This window comes from Mobula hypostoma, chromosome 6, assembly GCF_963921235.1.
Source record: "Mobula hypostoma chromosome 6, sMobHyp1.1, whole genome shotgun sequence".
Classification (NCBI taxonomy): Eukaryota; Metazoa; Chordata; class Chondrichthyes; order Myliobatiformes; family Myliobatidae; genus Mobula; species Mobula hypostoma.
Window position 1 is genome coordinate 159,533,110 of NC_086102.1, and position 17,545 is coordinate 159,550,654.

The 17,545-nt window shown below is 41.1% G+C and overlaps 1 protein-coding gene across 1 annotated transcript in view; it reads left to right on the forward strand.

Moving 5' to 3' along the window:
- cerkl (ceramide kinase-like) overlaps window positions 1-17,545 on the forward strand; it is a 210,632-nt gene that overhangs the window by 188,666 nt on the left and 4,421 nt on the right. Inside the window, exons 7-11 of the mRNA XM_063052059.1 lie at window positions 6,964-7,141; window positions 7,359-7,427; window positions 16,460-16,494; window positions 16,610-16,718; window positions 17,390-17,486. Of these exons, the coding sequence (XP_062908129.1) occupies window positions 6,964-7,141; window positions 7,359-7,427; window positions 16,460-16,494; window positions 16,610-16,718; window positions 17,390-17,486 (488 nt within the window). The remainder of the gene's footprint in view (window positions 1-6,963; window positions 7,142-7,358; window positions 7,428-16,459; window positions 16,495-16,609; window positions 16,719-17,389; window positions 17,487-17,545) is intronic.

Here is a 17,545-nt window from a genome sequence, read left to right on the forward strand (position 1 = left end):
TATAAGAATTAAAGCCACTGTAATCAATTGACCTACTTAGTTTGTATGTTGGTAAGTAAAGAAACATTTCCAAGCGCAAACACAAGGAAATCTGCAGATGCTGGAAATTCAAGCAACACACACAAAATGCTGGTAGAACGCAGCAGGCCAGGCAGCATCTATTGGAAGAGGTACAGTCGACGTTTCGGGCCGAGACCCTCGGAAACATTTCCAAGTCCAGGTTTGCCATCAGATGTTAACTGTTAAATGGCAGTCAAGATTTTAACACTCTATAATTTTGTTTCTTATTCTTCACTTTTACTAAAACATTCAGGAAATTGAAGTAACTAGTTTGAAACTAGGTACAGGAGTATCTAGAAGATAATTCCATAATCATGAAGTTATAAACATGGAAATAAATACTTCAACACACACCACACAAACTGCTGATGAACGCAGCAGGCGAGGCAGCATCTCCAGGAAGAAGTACAGTCGACGTTTCGGGTTGAGACCCTTCGTCAGGACTAACGGAAAAAAGAGATAGTAAGAGATTTGAAAGTGGGAGGGAAAGGGGAGATCCAAAATGATAGGAGAAGACAGGAGGGGGAGGGATGAAGATAAGAGCTGGGAAGTTGTCTGGCAAAAGGGATACAAGGCTGGAGAAGGGGGAGTATCATAGGACAGAAGGCCTGGGGAGAAAGAAAGGGGGAGGGGAGCACCAGAGGAAGATGGAGAACAGGCAAGGAGTTATTGGGAGAGAAAAAATAATAATTTTTAGGGATGGGGTAAGAAGGGGAGGTGGGGCATTAACGGAAGTTAGAATGTTTGTGCAATAACGGAATGTTTGTGCCATCAGGTTGGAGGCTACCCAGATGGAATATAAGGTGTTGTTCCTCCAACCTGAGTGTGGCTTCATCTCGACAGTAGAGGAGGCCATGGATTGACATATTGGAATGGGAATGGGAGGTGGAATTAAAATGTGTGGCCACTGGGAGATCCTGCTTTCTCTGGTGGACTTTCTCCTTCAATAACTCCTTGCCTGTTCTCCATCTTCCTCTGGTGTTCTCCTTCCCCTTTCTTTCTTCCAAGGCCTTCCGTCCTGTGATACTCCCCCTTCTCCAGCTTTGTATCCCTTTTGCCAGTCAACTTCCCAGCTCTTAGCTTCATCCCTCCCCTTCCTGTCTTTGCCTATCACTTTGGATCTCCCCCTCCCCCTCCCACTTGCAAATCTCTTACTGTCTCTTCTTTCAGTTAGTCCTGACGAAGAGTCTTGGCCCGAAACGTCGACTGTACCTCTTCCTATAGATGCTGCCTGGCCTGCTGCGTTCCACCAGCATTTTGTGGGTGTTGCTTGAATTTCCAGCATCTGCAAATTTTCTCGTGTTTGCATTTCTAAATGAATAGTTCAAGTTTATTGTCATCTGACTACACAATCACAACCAAATGAAACAACAGTGCACGCACACAGCATACATCACATATAGCACAGAAACCAAAATATTATACTATAAATAAGTTAATAAAATTGTAATTCAAAGTGCATGTAGTAAAAGCTAGCACAAGTAAACAATAAACAATATGGTGAACAGCTCGCTATCCCCGTGACTAGTAGTAGTGTGTTCATTACTCACAGCCTGAAGGAAGAAGCTGTGACCCAGTCTGACAGCCCTAGTCCTGATGCTTCTGTACCTCCTTCCTAACGGTTGTGGGTCAAAGAGATTGTGGGATCCTCAACAATGCTTTGAGCCCTTTGTCTTCAGAGCTCCCAGTAAATGTCACAAATAGAAAGGTGGTAGACCCCAAAAGTCCTTTTGTCCATTTTTTTACCGTCCTCTGTCAGGTCTAGTGGTTTCATGCTCTGCAGCTTCCATACCATACAGTGATGCATGCAAACAGGCTCTCTTAATGGTGCTCCTGGAGAAAGTTGTTAGAATGGAGACAGAGAGCCTTGCACGGCCTTAATCTCATCAGAAAATGGACGATCTGACCCGGAATCACAACACCTCCTCAGCTGCTGTGACTTCTTGACTAATGAGGAGGTGTTGTGAGTCTTGGTTAGATCGTCCGTTATGTGCACATCAAGGAATTTTATGCTGTTCATTCTCTCTATGACAGAGAAATTGATATGCAATTGAGTGGTTGATCTGTACCTTACTAAAGTCCACAATGATCTCTTTTGTCTTGTCCATGTAGAGACTCAGGTTGTTCTCAAATCATTTGACAAGCCTTTCTCCCTTCTCTATTCATTATTGTTGCTGATGAGGCCAACAACTGTAGTATCATCAGTGAACTTGATGAAATGGTTTGAGCTGCATCTGGCAATGCCTTCATGACTCAGCAGTGGGCTGAGCACACAGCCTTGAAAAGTACCAGTGCTTAGAGTGATGGAGCTTGAGATGTTGCTGCCAACTCAAACTGACTGGGGTCTTCCCATCAAGAAGTCCAAGATCTAGTTACAGGATACAACATACATCAAAGTTGCTGGTGAACGCAGCAGGCCAGGCAGCATCTATAGGAAGAAGCGCAGTCGACGTTTCAGGCCGAGACCCTTCGTCAGGACTAACTGAAGGAAGAGTGAGTAAGGGATTTGAAAGCTGGAGGGGGAGGGGGAGATGCAAAATGATAGGAGAAGACAGGAGGGGGAGGGATGGAGCCGAGAGCTGGACAGGTGATAGGCAGAAGGGGATACGAGAGGATCATGGGACAGGAGGTCCGGGAAGAAAGACGGGGGGGGTGGGTGACCCAGAGGATGGGCAAGAGGTATATTCAGAGGGACAGAGGGAGAAAAAGGAGAGTGAGAGAAAGAATGTGTGCATTAAAAAGAGTAACAGATGGGGTACGAGGGGGAGGTGGGGCCTAGCGGAAGTTAGAGAAGTCAATGTTCATGCCATCAGGTCGGAGGCTACCCATACGGAATATAAGGTGTTGTTCCTCCAACCTGAGTGTGGCTTCATCTTTACAGTAGAGGAGGCCGTGGATAGACATGTCAGAATGGGAATGGGATGTGGAATTAAAATGTGTGGCCACTGGGAGATCCTGCTTTCTCTGGCGGACAGAGCGTAGATGTTCAGCAAAGCGGTCTCCCAGTCTGCGTCGGGTCTCACCAATATATAAAAGGCCACATCGGGAGCACCGGACGCAGTATATCACCCCAGTCGACTCACAGGTGAAGTGATGCCTCACCTGGAAGGACTGTTTGGGGCCCTGAATGGTGGTAAGGGAGGAAGTGTAAGGGCATGTGTAGCACTTGTTCCGCTTACACGGATAAGTGCCGGGAGGGAGATCAGTGGGGAGGGATGGGGGGGGACGAATGAACAAGGGAGTTGTGTAGGGAGCGATCCCTGCGGAATGCAGAGAGAGGGGGGGAGGGAAAGATATGCTTAGTGGTGGGATCCCGTTGGAGGTGGCGGAAGTTACGGAGAATAATATGTTGGACCCGGAGGCTGGTGGGGTGGTAGGTGAGGACCAGGGGAACCTTATTCCTAGTGGGGTGGTGGGAGGATGGAGTGAGAGCAGATGTACGTGAAATGGGGGAGATGCGTTTAAGAGCAGAGTTGATAGTGGAGGAAGGGAAGCCCCTTTCTTTAAAAAATGAAGACATCTCCCTCGTCCTAGAATGAAAAGCCTCATCCTGAGAGCAGATGCGGCGGAGACGGAGGAATTGCGAGAAGGGGATGGCGTTTTTGCAAGAGACGGGGTGAGAAGAGGAATAGTCCAGATAGTTGTGAGAGTCAGTAGGCTTATAGTAGACATCAGTGGATAAGCTGTCTCCAGAGACAGAGACAGAAAGATCTAGAAAGGGGAGGGAGGTGTCAGAAATGGACCAGGTAAACTTGAGGGCAGGGTGAAAGTTGGAGGCAAAGTTAATAAAGTCAACGAGTTCTGCATGCGTGCAGGAAGCAGCGCCAATGCAGTCGTCGATGTAGCGAAGGAAAAGTGGGGGACAGATACCAGAATACTAGTTACAGGATGTTGAGTCCCAACGAGGATAGTTTACCCACCAGTCTCTGAGGGATAATGGTGTTAAATGCTGAGCTGAAGTTGATGAACAACATCCTAGCATATGAGGCATCATTTTCTAGGTGGGACAGGATGGTGTGAAGGGCTGAGGACAGGCTTGAGTAATAGGCAAACTGAAAACACTCCAAAATGTCCCCTAAAACCCTCACTAATTTTTATAGATGCACCGTAGAAAGCATTCTTCTAGGGTGCAACTTGGTACGGAAGTTGTCCTGTCCCAGACCGGAAGAAGCTACAGAAGATCGTGAACACAGCGCAGCACATCACACAAACCAATCTTCCATCCTTGGACTCACTTTACACCGCACGCTGTCAGAGCAGTGCTGCCAGGATAATCAAGGACACGACCCACCCAGCCAACACATTTTTTGTCCTTCTTCCCTTCGGGAGAAGGCTCAGGGGCTTGAAGACTCGTATGGAGAGATTTGGGAACAGCTTCTTTCCAACTGTGATAAGACTGCTGAACGGATCCTGACCCAGACCTGGGCCGTACCCTCCAAATATCGGGACCTGCATCTTGGTTTTTTTTGCACTACCTTACTTTCCATTTTTTTTATTTTCTATTTATGATTTGTAATTTAAATTTTTAATATTTACTATTGATTTGTAATCCAGGGAGTGGGAAGCACAGAATCAAATATTGCTATGATGATTGTACGTTCTAGTATCAATTGTTTGGTGACTATAAAGTATAATTAGCTGGAAGGTGGGATTTTATATCATCCATTACCAGCCACTCAAAGCACTTCATGATTGTTAAAGTCAGTGCATTTAACCTAGTACCGTTGCTCTCTTGGGCACTGAGATGGTGGTGACTGCCTTAAAGCCTGCAGGGCAGCGGACTGTTTCAGAGAGAGATATTAAAGAGTCTGTTAGGATCTCTGTTAACTGGGCCACACAGTTCCTCACATTTTGCATGGTTTTACACTGGCTAGGGTCCTCCTTATCTTGGCTGCAGCCAAACAGCATGTCTGTCCCTCAGGAGGAGAGGGGGGCTTTCCTTGATATTACATTGTTCATTTGTCTAAATCATGCCTAGAAAGTATTCTGCCTTTCAGGAAGGGAGGTGTTGCTGTTGTTGCCATGCAGTTGGTTATGTTTTTTAGGCCGTATCTCATGTGTCACATTTCCCTGATGTCACAAAGGTGTCTGTGGATTTTCTGTGCGTAATCATGCTTTGCCTTGCTGATGTTGCAGAAGAGTGCAATTCTTGCTGATCTTAGAGTTGTTCCGTCCCTGATTTGAAGACAGCGTCCCAATCCCTAAAAGCGCACGAACCTCTGAGTCAGCCATGCTTTCTGGTTTGCCCTGGCAGTGTAGTGTTTAATCGCGGTAATGTCCTGAAAGCACTTTTGTGTGTAGCCAGTCACCGATCCCACATATTTATCAATGTTGAATAGGTGATAATTTTATTAAATTTTTTATGAATATTGTTACGTACCCCATAACTGGGTTGCCAAACCAGCAGAAATGGAACGCTCGTTGGAGTCTGTGATTACTAGGAACTAATAAAGTTTTATTAAAGAAATAAGTAATACAGTACTGTAATCGTAAGGATATCAATGTAACAGGTTAGCAATGATAATACACACATATACACAGAACTAGGGTAATAGAAATCAACCAAGCTCTATCGCAGTCCAGGGGTAAAATGATCAGTCTTAAGTGAAGCAGAGTTCAGTTCAGTTTAGTGCAGTTCGAAGTAGGCCCTGCTGCTGTACCATTGGAGAGAGAGAGTGGGAGATGCAATTGGTTTCGGGCAGAACTTTTGATGTCTTCTAATCCCGCTGTGGTCACCGACTGTGACCCCTCTGTTCTGGATACGATCGTTCTTCCGCGGTGAACCCGGCACTCAGGCAAGGGCAGACACACACCCCAGGTTCCCACCGATCGGACCTTTACACCCTGTGGACCTCTGGTCGGTTCCCGCGAACCGGACCTCCAAACTCCCACCACTGCTCTTTCCAGGGTCTCGTGGCGTGTCTCGTGCCTTAGCAAACCTGCTCCTTTTATCCCCCTGCTGGGGTATCACCTGTCCATCAAACTTTAAACAGTTCAGGTTCAAAGCAACCGGTCTGTCAATATCTGAATTGTGTTTCTTTCCCGTTAATTCCTCTCTTCTCTCTTATTAGCATTTTGAGTGTTTCTCCATTGTCTTTCGTTATCTCTCTCATTAGCATCATCCGTCCGGTAGCTCTGCTTGGCGTCACACATGACATTATGTACAATGTGCATTAGTCATGTGATCTACAAATTGGGCATATGGCATCTGTGCTTCAAAAAGAAAAGCTGGATACAAAATCCTGATACTTTTGAATGCCAGTGTTCAATGCACAGTCTTATATTTCTTCTGGCATTAACATTTTTGCAGAAATGAAGCTAAAAAGATCAGTTAGAAAAAGTTTGATTTCAATAAAGGGAAACGAGCTTAAAATATATCATCAATGAACTGTGCAGCTACTTGTCTGCTCTTAGTCATTGTTTGCAGTGATTTGTGTGAATGTTTAATATGCATATATGGCCAAAATGATATTTTAGATGTATCATATGTAACGTGAGAGGTGAAACTAAATTGTATATTTATATACTCCCATATCTAAGGAGTATTGCAAAGTTGTGGCTGGAGTTTTTGCTGTATTTTCACTCTTCAGCAAGTGAAGACTGCATTGATATCTTTCTTTAGAATGCATCAAAATTTAAACTAATTTTGACAAGACCTTTGTCTCTAGTGAAGACAGATGCAGTGTATTTCATTAGGTGCCCTCTGCCTCCACAACAAAACAACTTCTTTAGTCCCTGATTGGCCCCCGTCCTTTCTCTTAATTACTTCTTTACCAATAATTCTCTGATAGAATGAGATACTATTTATCAGTGAAATCTCATATTGCAGGCGCCCAAGCAGTGACTTTATCTATAAGGGTTTGTTTCACTCTCTTTTGTATGTTGTGTCATCTTTTGCTATAGGCAATCTTCAAGAAGTGGATGTTTGCACCTTCAGGACCCATGGCAGGCTACTTCGATTTGGTTTCTCAGGCATGTTGGGCTTTGGAGGGAGAACGTTGGCCTTAGCAGAGAAGTATCGTTGGATGCCTTCCAAAGAGCGGAGGGAGTTTGCTGTCATCAGAACACTGGCAAATCTCAAGTAAGATGAATTGTTTGCCATCCAACAGAATAATAGCTCTACTTTCTATGTGTAGCATCAACAAATAATGGTTGTATTTTCTTTAGTTTATAATTTAGTTCTTCCTCTAACAGAAATTATTAAAGTAGTTGAGCATGGTTTTGAACATGTTGTACAGTTTGAATTCAGCAAAATAGTCTTTGATGTGATAATAAAGGCATTTCATTTTTATTTTTAGGTCTGAAGACTGTGAATTATTATTTTTACCATCAACAAATACCGACTTGGAAGAACAAGGTGGCGTTAGGTTGGTAGCAAGTGAATCAGTTTGTTTTTTTTTACTCCACAATTTAGTTTCAAACAACATTTTTAAGATAGCATTTCCTCTAAATGGATATAAAATATAAGCAAAGAAAATCACTTTAGAATAATCATCCACCTTAATTAAGATCACCCAGTTACGGGATAGAGGGACTTACTCGTCAAAAACTTTTAACTGGCCTGGGGTCTATCAGCTGGTTAGGCACATAGTATTATGAGACAGAAAGTAGTCAATTCTCCAATATGTCACCTACTGTTTATGCCTGATGCGTAAGATGTGGTAGTTGGATTTCTAATAAGGTGAATTAACAAAAGCTTAGGTAAAATACCTTAAAATTAAGGTTTCCCACATGGGAGTGAGTATGTTCTTGGTGTTTAACAAACTCACTGGCCCAAAGTAACCAACATTTTGTATGTGGATTATAATTTCCTCAGATAAGTATTTCAACATGTAATGGTTTTTAAAAAATAATTTATTAAACTGTTTGATTTTAATCTTCAACACTTACCTTATGTGCATTTACAAATTCAGTTTTTGTGGGAATATGTTAATCTGTACCCCTTAAATCTCTTTATAACTTCCGTTATTCTAATTTTCTCTTAAGTAACTCTTTCCAGACAACTACTGTCTTGTTGGTATTGTGAAATTGGTCTTATCCCAAACCAATGCTCTAATTTTATGTTATTTCCCATAACAGTGCTAAATTTAGTTGAAATATGCTCAGTGGAGGAGATGATTGATGAGGGTAGGGCTATGGATATTGTTGATAAGGGTTTTAGCAAAGCAATTAATGAGGTCATACTTAGTATGCTGGATCCAGAGGATTAAAGCACATGTGATCCATAAATTGGATTCAAAATTAGCTTGGTCATAGAAGACAGAGTATTGTGGTGGAGGGGTGTTCATGTTTCTGGATTTCTGTGATCTATGGTGTTCCATAGGAATCAGTGCTGGAATCTTGGTTGTCTGTGATATGTGTAAATGATTGTGACAAAAGTGTAGGTAGGCTACTTAGTAAGTTTGCAGACTATGCTAAATTTGGCAGAATTGTGGATAGTGAGGAAGGTTGTCAATGGATATAGCTAGATATAGACCAATTTGAAATATGCGACGAGAAATAGCAAATGGAGTTTATTCTGTAGAAGTGTGATGGGTGACACTTTAGAATTTTGCAAAGGAAAGTATATATTAAATGGTGACATACAGACCAATCTTGGGCTGCATGTCCATAGCCCCTGAAAGTGGGAACAGAAGTAGAAAGGATTGTAAATAATGGACATAACATACTTGCTTTATTAGTTCAGGCACTGAGTAAAAAAGTTGGGAGGTCATGTTTGAGCTGTATAAGATATTTTTTTGGGTCATATTTAATTATTTGCAGTTCGAGTCAACACATCCCAGGAATGATTTATTTACTGATTGATCGATTGTGGTGCAGCGTGGAACGGGCCCTTCCAGCCCTTCAATCCGTGCTGCCCAGTAACTTAACCATAGCTTAATCATGGGACACTTCACAATGACAAATTAACCTACCAACTGCTGCGATTTTAGACTGTGGTAGGAATCCGGAGCATCCAGCAAAACTCACACCGTCACAGGGAGAACATGCAAATTCCTACAGACAGCAGCGAGAAGCTTTGAAGAAGTTTAAATTCAAGTCAAGTTTACTGTTATATGCAAGAGTGCATGTATGCACAGGTGTAACGAAAAACGTGCCTGCAGTAGTATCACAATCATATAACGATCATATAAGCACCATTCACAAGGAAAACATAAACACAAATTTTACATACAAGAGATTCTGTAGATGCTGAAAATCCAGAGCAACACATATGAAATGCTGGAGAAACTCAGCAGGTCAGACAATGGAAAGGAATAAACATTTTGGGCTGAGACCTGAGGAAGGATCTTGGCCTGAATTGTCAACTCTTTAGTCCTTTCATTCAATGCTGCCTGACTTGAGATCCCCCACTGTTTTGTGTGTGTAATATAAATTATACACAATTTTTACAAGAAAGAATGCAAATAGAAAAAAAACAAGTTGGTTTTAGTGCAAACTGTTTACTGTTGGTAAACTGTGGTGTTTAGGGTTTGAAGGGTGGTTCAGGAACAAGGTAGCTGAAGGCTGCAGAAGAGAATTAGTAAGATAATGCTTGGATTAGAGAGTATAAACTATAAGGAGAGGTCAGTCTTGGATTATTTTTTCTGCAAGGTGAGAGGCTGACAGGTGACTTGATAGAAGTTTATAAACTTGTGGGAGGCATAAATAGGGCAGATGGTCAGAGTCTTTCTTCCCATGTCAAATTCTACATGGTATAATTTTAAGGTTTATACTTATGGCAAAACTTTAATATGTTTAAGTTCACTGATGACACCACTGTCGTTGACTGAATCGAAGGTAGTGATGAATCAGCATATATCTGGGAGATTGACAGTCTGACTGAGTGGTGCCACAACAACAGTGTCTCACTCAATGTCAGCAAGACAAAGCAGATGATTATTGACTTCAGGAGGAGGAAACCGGAGGTGCATGAGCCAGTCCTCATCGCGGATCAGTGGTGGACAGGATCAGCAACTTAAAATTATTATTTCAAAGGATTTGCTTTGGGTCCAGCACGTAAGTGCCTTTACAAAGAAAGTATGACAGTGCCTCTGCTTACACAGAAGTTTGCAAAGATTTGGCATGTCATCTAAAATTTTGACAGACTTCTATAGATGTGTAAGTAGAACATATTGTCTGGCTGCATCATGTCCTGGTATGGAAATACCAACGACCTTGTAACACCCCAAGCCTACAGAAAGTAGTGAATATAGCTCAGTCCATAAAGGGTAAAGCTCTCCTATCAATGAGCACATCTACGTGGAGTGCTGTCGCAGGAAAGCAGCATCTGGTATCAGTGACTCCCACCATACAGGTCATGCTCTCTTCTCACTGCTGCCATCAAGAAGAAGGTACAGGAGCCTCAAGATGCATGCCACCAGATTCAGGAATAGTCACTGCCTCAGCCATCAGTCTCTTGAACCTGTGGGATAACTTCCCTCGCCAAATAACTAAACCGTTCCCACTGAACTGGACTCACTTTCAAGGACTCTTCATCTCATGTTCCCAATATTTATTGCTTATTTATTATTCTTATTTGTTTTCTACTCTTTCTTTCTGTATTTGCACTGTTTGGATTTTTTTTTTGCACATTGGCTGTTATCCGTCCTGTTGGGTGTGGTGTTTCATTGATTCTATTGTGTTTCGGATATTTACTGTGATTGACTGCAATAAGATGAACTTGTATGTACTTTGATAATAAATTTACTTTGAATATTGAAAGGAGAAAAGTTTAAAGGAGATTTAAAAGGCAAGTATTTTTTTAAACGCAGTTAATGGTAGGTGCCTGGAATCTGCTGCTTGGGAAAGATGGCAATATTTAAGAGGCATTTAGACAGGCACATGTATAGGCAGGGTATGCAGGGAAATAGAACATGCACAGGCAGATGGGATTAGTTAATTTCGCATCATGGTGGACACAGACATTTTAGGCTGAAGGGTCTTTTCCTGTGCTGTAATGTTCTGTATTCTATGTACCACAAAAATGCACTCCCAATTCAGGGACTAATAAGAAATAAATAACTGTTCTCCCATCTGTATGATTTGCTACATACTGCTTAAAAATGTTCACCTGAGTGCAGTTTACGAATTTGGTGTCCTCGATTCTTTTTACTATGATTGGTATTTAGATAATTTAAATTTCCCACTATTTCTTCACTTGTACCTTTTTATTTATCAGAAATTTGCCTACGTATTTGTTCTTCTGTTACCCTCTGAATATTTGGATGCCTATAGTATATTCCCAACAATGTTATAATTGCATTTTACTTATGCAGTTTTGGTAATTTTCCAACACATCCCTGTCACATTGATTATTTACTTAACCCACGTTGCTACGCATATGTGCCTTTTCAAAGTCCCTTCTTTATGTTATCTAACCAGGAGTATTAAACTTCCAGTCCTATTACTGTTTGTACTAGTGGGGATAAACAGGCTGCTGGAGGAACTTGGCGGGTCAGGGGGTATCTGTGGAGGCAAAGGGATGGTTGGCATTTTGGATCGAGACCCTGGATTAAGACTGTGGGTGTAGAGGGAGGATAGCCTGAACAAAGTGGGGATTGCGGAGGTAGTGATGAAGGCAGTAGGTGATAAGTCAAACCAGATAAGGGAGCGATGATAGACAGATGGATCCAGGTGGGGGAGAGAATCAGTTTAAAGATAGAGGCTGATGGGTTAAAGGTGGAAACAGAGGGAGGAAAGAAAGGGGGTTAGACACAGAGAGCAAGCTGGGGTAGGGATGGGACAGGAAGGGAAGGTATCAACAGAGGCTAGAAGATGACTGGAATCAGGTTAGGGAGGGATGATGGGTCGATGGAACTAGGCAGGTGGGGAAGGGGGGTAATAAGACTAATGATGTAAGAGGGAAGAAGTCCATGTATACAGGAGTGTCAGCGGTGGGCAGATGAAACTAGGTTCATCTGCATGTGTAGTCCCTTGTGTGTCTAGCTTGTAATGTTTCAGTTAAGTAAAGTATCATAATTTGATATGTGTATCAAAATCTTTGCTATTCTTCCTTGCCTATTGAATCCCTGTGTTTGAGATATATACAGATTAGTCAAATCAGATTTTTAAAAATTACTGTCTTCCCTTTTTTCTTTGGTGTTTTCAACTGTTTCACTAATTTTCTGCCTTCCATTTGCTTAGTTAGTTTTAAGCCAAACTGGACTAGCAAATGTATGGGTATTGATCTCAGCTCTTTTGAGGTGCAATTTGTTTCACCTTCCTTAGAGTTGATTTCTGTGCCCCAAGATTAATCTGGAGATTACTACTTCTTAATCTCTGTAGATATTTAAAATCTGACTGCAGAAATTTATCGCATATTTATTGTACCTATGTTGGTACCTACAAGGGGTGATTGATAAGTTTGTGGCCTAAGGTAGAAGGAGTCAATTTTAGAAAACCTAGCCCATTTATAGTCCCCTCCTACATGTACACACATAGTCCAGGGGTCGTGGAGCACACGGATCCTTTCTTTGTAGAAGTGGTCCACTGCAGGGGTGATTGATAAGTTTGTGGCCTACAGTAGAAGGAGATGGGTTATACAGCTCTTGTTACATGCACGTGCAGTTCAACTCTTTGAGTGAAAATGCAGAAAGTTTGAAGTTCCACGGATTTATCAATCACCCCTGCTGTGGACCACTTTTTGGAGGTCTAAGATGCCGACGTCTACAAAGAAGGGATCTGTATGCTCCACGACCGCTAGACTAAGTGTGTAAATGTAGGAAAAATAAATGTGCTAGGTTTTCTAAAATTGACTCTTTCTACCTTAGGCCACGAACTTATCAATTACTCCTCGTGTATTAACCACAAACTCTGCAGCGGATAAAAGATCTCTTTGGCCCCAGCACCAGCGAGGCAACACCCTGGAATAACCTTTCAAAAATCTTAGGAATATCTTTCTTCTCTATTAACTATAAAAGCTCTCATAACTATTAATCTATCTTTCTTGGTCTTTCCTGGACACCTAAGCCACCCTTGGTATTCCGCAGAACCACGTGTTAACTACAGTTATTGCAGGTAATTACAGGTGATCCTTCATGGATCACCTGAACTACCTGCATGTTCCTTTAATATCTGTCATGGAGTCGTCCAGCCCTTCTCTGATACACCTCCTAGATCTGCAGGGTGACACTTCCCAAAACATGCTATCTGTGAAACTCAATTTTGTACAAGGACTGCTTTCATAAACTCAGTTCAGAAACCCAGAAGCCAAGAAGATACCCAGTTGCACACCTGTGGTTATCCAGAACACAAGAAGTTTGCTGAAGTTTCTGCATAATACAGCAGACGTATTTCACAGGTTTGAGGTGCCCTGCTATGACTCCATTTATTTGATCACCTCACTACACAGAAACCAGAACTATTACTTTTGTGATAGCTTCCCATAGCCACCTTGCATGCTTGTCAGCTGAAATTCCTCTTAGCAGGCTTCTTTTCGTAATTTGCATCTTGCCTATACAGGAAATTATGTAGAGCTTGATCAAAACATGTAACAGAAGTATTTTCACCCAATTACATACCAAAAACACAGAATCAAAAAGCAAAACATAGTGCAAAAAAGATTAAGTAAAGCATAAAAAAAACTCCTTAATGGGTCAACAGTGGAAAGGGTGAGCAGCGTCAAGTTCCTGAGTGTCAGCATCTCCAAGAATCTATCTTGGGCCCAACATATTGATGCAATCATTAAGAAGGCATTCCAGTGGACGTTTGAGAATACTTGGTATGACACCAAAGACATAAATTTCTATAGCTGTATGATGGAGAGCATTCTGATTGGTAGCATGACAGCTTGGCATGGAAGCTCCAGTGCAAAGGATCACAAGAGGCTGCAGACCATTGTAGACTCAGCCAGCACCATCTTGAGTATAACTCAACCCACCATCAAGAACAGCCTCAAGAAGATAGCATCTATCGTTATGTACTCTCACCATTTGGGACATCTTCTTGATAGTGGCATGAGGGAGGAGGTACTGGAGCTTGAGACCCACACTCAATGATTCAGGAACAGCTTCTTCCCTTATCTCATCAGATTTCTGAATGGTCCATGAACCCATGGAAACTACCATGTTATTCCTTTTGTTTTGCACTGTTTATTTGTTTCATAATTTATAATTTTATGTTTTTGTATTGCACTGCTGCCACAAAACAACAAATTCCACATCATTTAAGATGAGGCTGCATACACGTAAGATTAATTTTACAAGATAGACATTGGTAATTGGCAGACATTTAAACCACTCTTACTCTTGAAGATGTCATGCATATTCTCCATCTATAGTTATTATTTATAATTTTGTGAGACTGTTTAAAGCAGGTTTACAGATTTTTGTGATGCTCATTCGTATATTAATTTGCTTTGTGGAAGCAAAAAATTCCTGAAATGTAATTCTGCTTTGGATGGATCGTCATGGATCATTTATAATTGTATTTGTTACATAGCTCTCGTGGAACTCTAGAATTAAGCTTTAGTGTGCCTGTTGTATGGAAACTAGAATGTCTGAGTCCTTAAACTTTCTTGAATATGGGTTGGGTACATTACAGTTATGAACAACTTTTAAGAGAGTGGGATAAGATGATAAAATGCTGGTAAAACTCAGCTCCATGGAGAAATAAACAGTTCATGTTTCCAGTTGATGATTTTGCATCCTAAAGGACATAATGAGAGATTAATTTTCTATTTCCATCTCCACAGATGCCAAGTATTTTCAGATTTAGACGTAGACATAGAATAGTACGGCACAGTACATGTTGAGCCAACCCTCAAACCCTGCCTCCCATATAACCTCCCCCACCTTAAATTCCTCCATATACCTGTCTAGTAGTTTCTTAAATTTCACTAGTGTATCTGCCTCCACCACTGACTCAGGCAGTGCATTCCACGCACAACCACTCTCTGAGTAAAAAAACCTTCCTCTAATATCCCCCTTGAACTTCCCACCCCTTACCTTAAAGCCATGTCCCCTTGTATTGAGCAGTGGTGCCCTGGGGAAGAGGCGCTGGCTGTCCATTCAATCTATTCCTCTTAATATCTTGAACACCTCTATCGTGTCTCCTGTCGTCCTCCTTCTCTCCAGAGAGTAAAGCCCTAGCTCCCTTAATCTCTGATCATAATGCATACTCTCTAAACCAGGCAGCATCCTGGTAAATCTCCTCTGTACCCTTTACAATGCTTCCACATCCTTTCTATAGCGAGGCGACCAGAACTGGACATAGTACTCCCAAGTGTGGCCTAACCAGAGTTTTATAGAGCTGCATCATTACCTCGCAACTCTTAAACTCTATCCCTCGACTTATGAAAGCTAACATCCCATAAGCTTTCTTAACTACCCTATCTACCTGTGAGGCAACTTTCAGGGATCTGTGGACATGTACCCCCAGATCCCTCTGCTCCTCCACACTACCAAGTATCCTGCCATTTACTTTGTACTCTGCCTTGGAGTTTGTCCTTTCAAAGTGTACCACCTCACACTTCTCCGGGTTGAACTCCATCTGCCATCTGATATTTCATATCAGTTTTCCCAGTAGCAGCAATATTTTGTTTTTGTTGCTGTGGATAAAATTGGCTATGTATCCCTTCAAGGTCAGGAAACTGTGTAGCCTCGGCTGAGGCTGATGCTAGGCAGTGTTTTTGCCTAGGAGTCTCCAAGCGCACATTAGTGTTATTTTGGTGCTTCGTTGCAGCCTATAACTACTCATTGGTACAATAAATCTGTACTTTCCCAGAACTTAAACTTCAATATACTAGATAGAATTTGTGCATTTCTCAATCTCATTTTAAATATTCTTTAGGACTTTGAGTAGTCATAGTTACTTTCAGAGGCTTTGAGTGCATCTTTGAATCTCTACCACTATGGTCCTGCTACTATCTTCTCATGAAGAAACTTAAAGTGACACATATGATTTAGGCATGCCATTGGCATGACCTACCCAACATGACTGACTAAATGTATCCACAACCACAAAATTGGTTGTTTTATCCTTCCGATGAACTTGGAAGATTTTGCAGAGAGAGCAGCGCCTGTTGTTGGTAGTCCAGATCTCAGACGCAGATAGGAGGCCAAAGGTCATGTTAGAGCCTGAATTTGTGCTTAGTCTGAAATCTCAGTCTTTAGAGACCCATTTCCTCAATTAACCAAAGGAAGTTTGAAGGCAGTGATGAAAGTGTGTTCATGATCTTGCAGTCTCTTCAGTCCCATTTACTGGCAAAAGCTGTGATATTCCACATTACGATGGAGCAGACCATGTTTCTTGTCCATTTCCTTCCATGTATGCTTGATAAGTTGTTTAGCTGTCGGATTTCTTATGTTATAATACTGAATATTGAAAACTTTAAAGATATTCATTTTGCAATTTCAGACCATTTTGTATCAAAATTGTTTTATTTTATATTGGCAAATGATTTTCTGATATGTTTTAGAAATACAGATGGAACAAATGCTGAGGAACAATGTAGTGAGTACTGAATGCTAACTTCAATTATAAGTGAATCGATTTAAAATAATTCGAAATGTCACTTTATTTTTTGTGGTATCATTATATATTAACATCAATTTGTGATGCTTTTCAGGTGATGAAGAGAAATGGAGAAGCATGCAAGGAACTTTCCTCAATATTAACGTTATGGCTATTCCTTGTCTCTGTTCTATGGCACCAAGAGGCCTTGCACCTAATACCCGGTCAGTAGATTTAGAACAGGCCAGTGCATCTAATTTTGATGGGCACTTGAGGAAGTTAAATGGCAGTTAATGTTGTAAACTTATCGTTTGCAAATGTTCTGTCTGCTTAGGTCAAGACTGACATAAATACGTAATGGTGTTCTTAATTTGGTCAAGTAAAGTGTGAGGTTTTAGAAAAGCACATCTGTACTATTACACCGTGGGCATGTAGACTTACTTAAATTATTTATCTAAAGCTGTAAAATAACATTTTGCCAAGCACATACAGAAGGGTGTCAGTTGACTCGCTACTGTATTCAAACAGAATGCTGGAAACGTAGATTCTGCTTATTAAGCCTGTATTCATATAACAGATTTGCAAGTTTTCTTTTACATTTTAGAAAAATGTTTTTTTTATTATAAATACTTGCTCAAAAAATTGTTAAAAGCTGTAGTATTAAAACGTCTTACTGTTATTGACAATAATTTCTTACAAGCTCTAAACATCTTTGAAAACACTCTTCCTTACACTGTTTAATAGTTTTATTAATTTGTGATATTCATTCATGATTATCAATGATAATTTGTCACCTTTTGAATATTAATTCCAACCAGAAACAATAGCGGCTTTTATTTTTTCATTGCTTAAGTTGAACAAGATCTGCCTCTAAATATTCAGTGTTACATTTTAGGTTGAATAATGGAAGCATGTCACTTATCACTGTCCGAAACTGTACTCGAGCAGATTTTATAAAATATCTGAAGCGGTATGGTAGTGCAAACAATCAGGTAAATTAAAACAATTTTTGTTTTTTAAATACAGTTAATTTGTTTCCTTCTGTTATAAT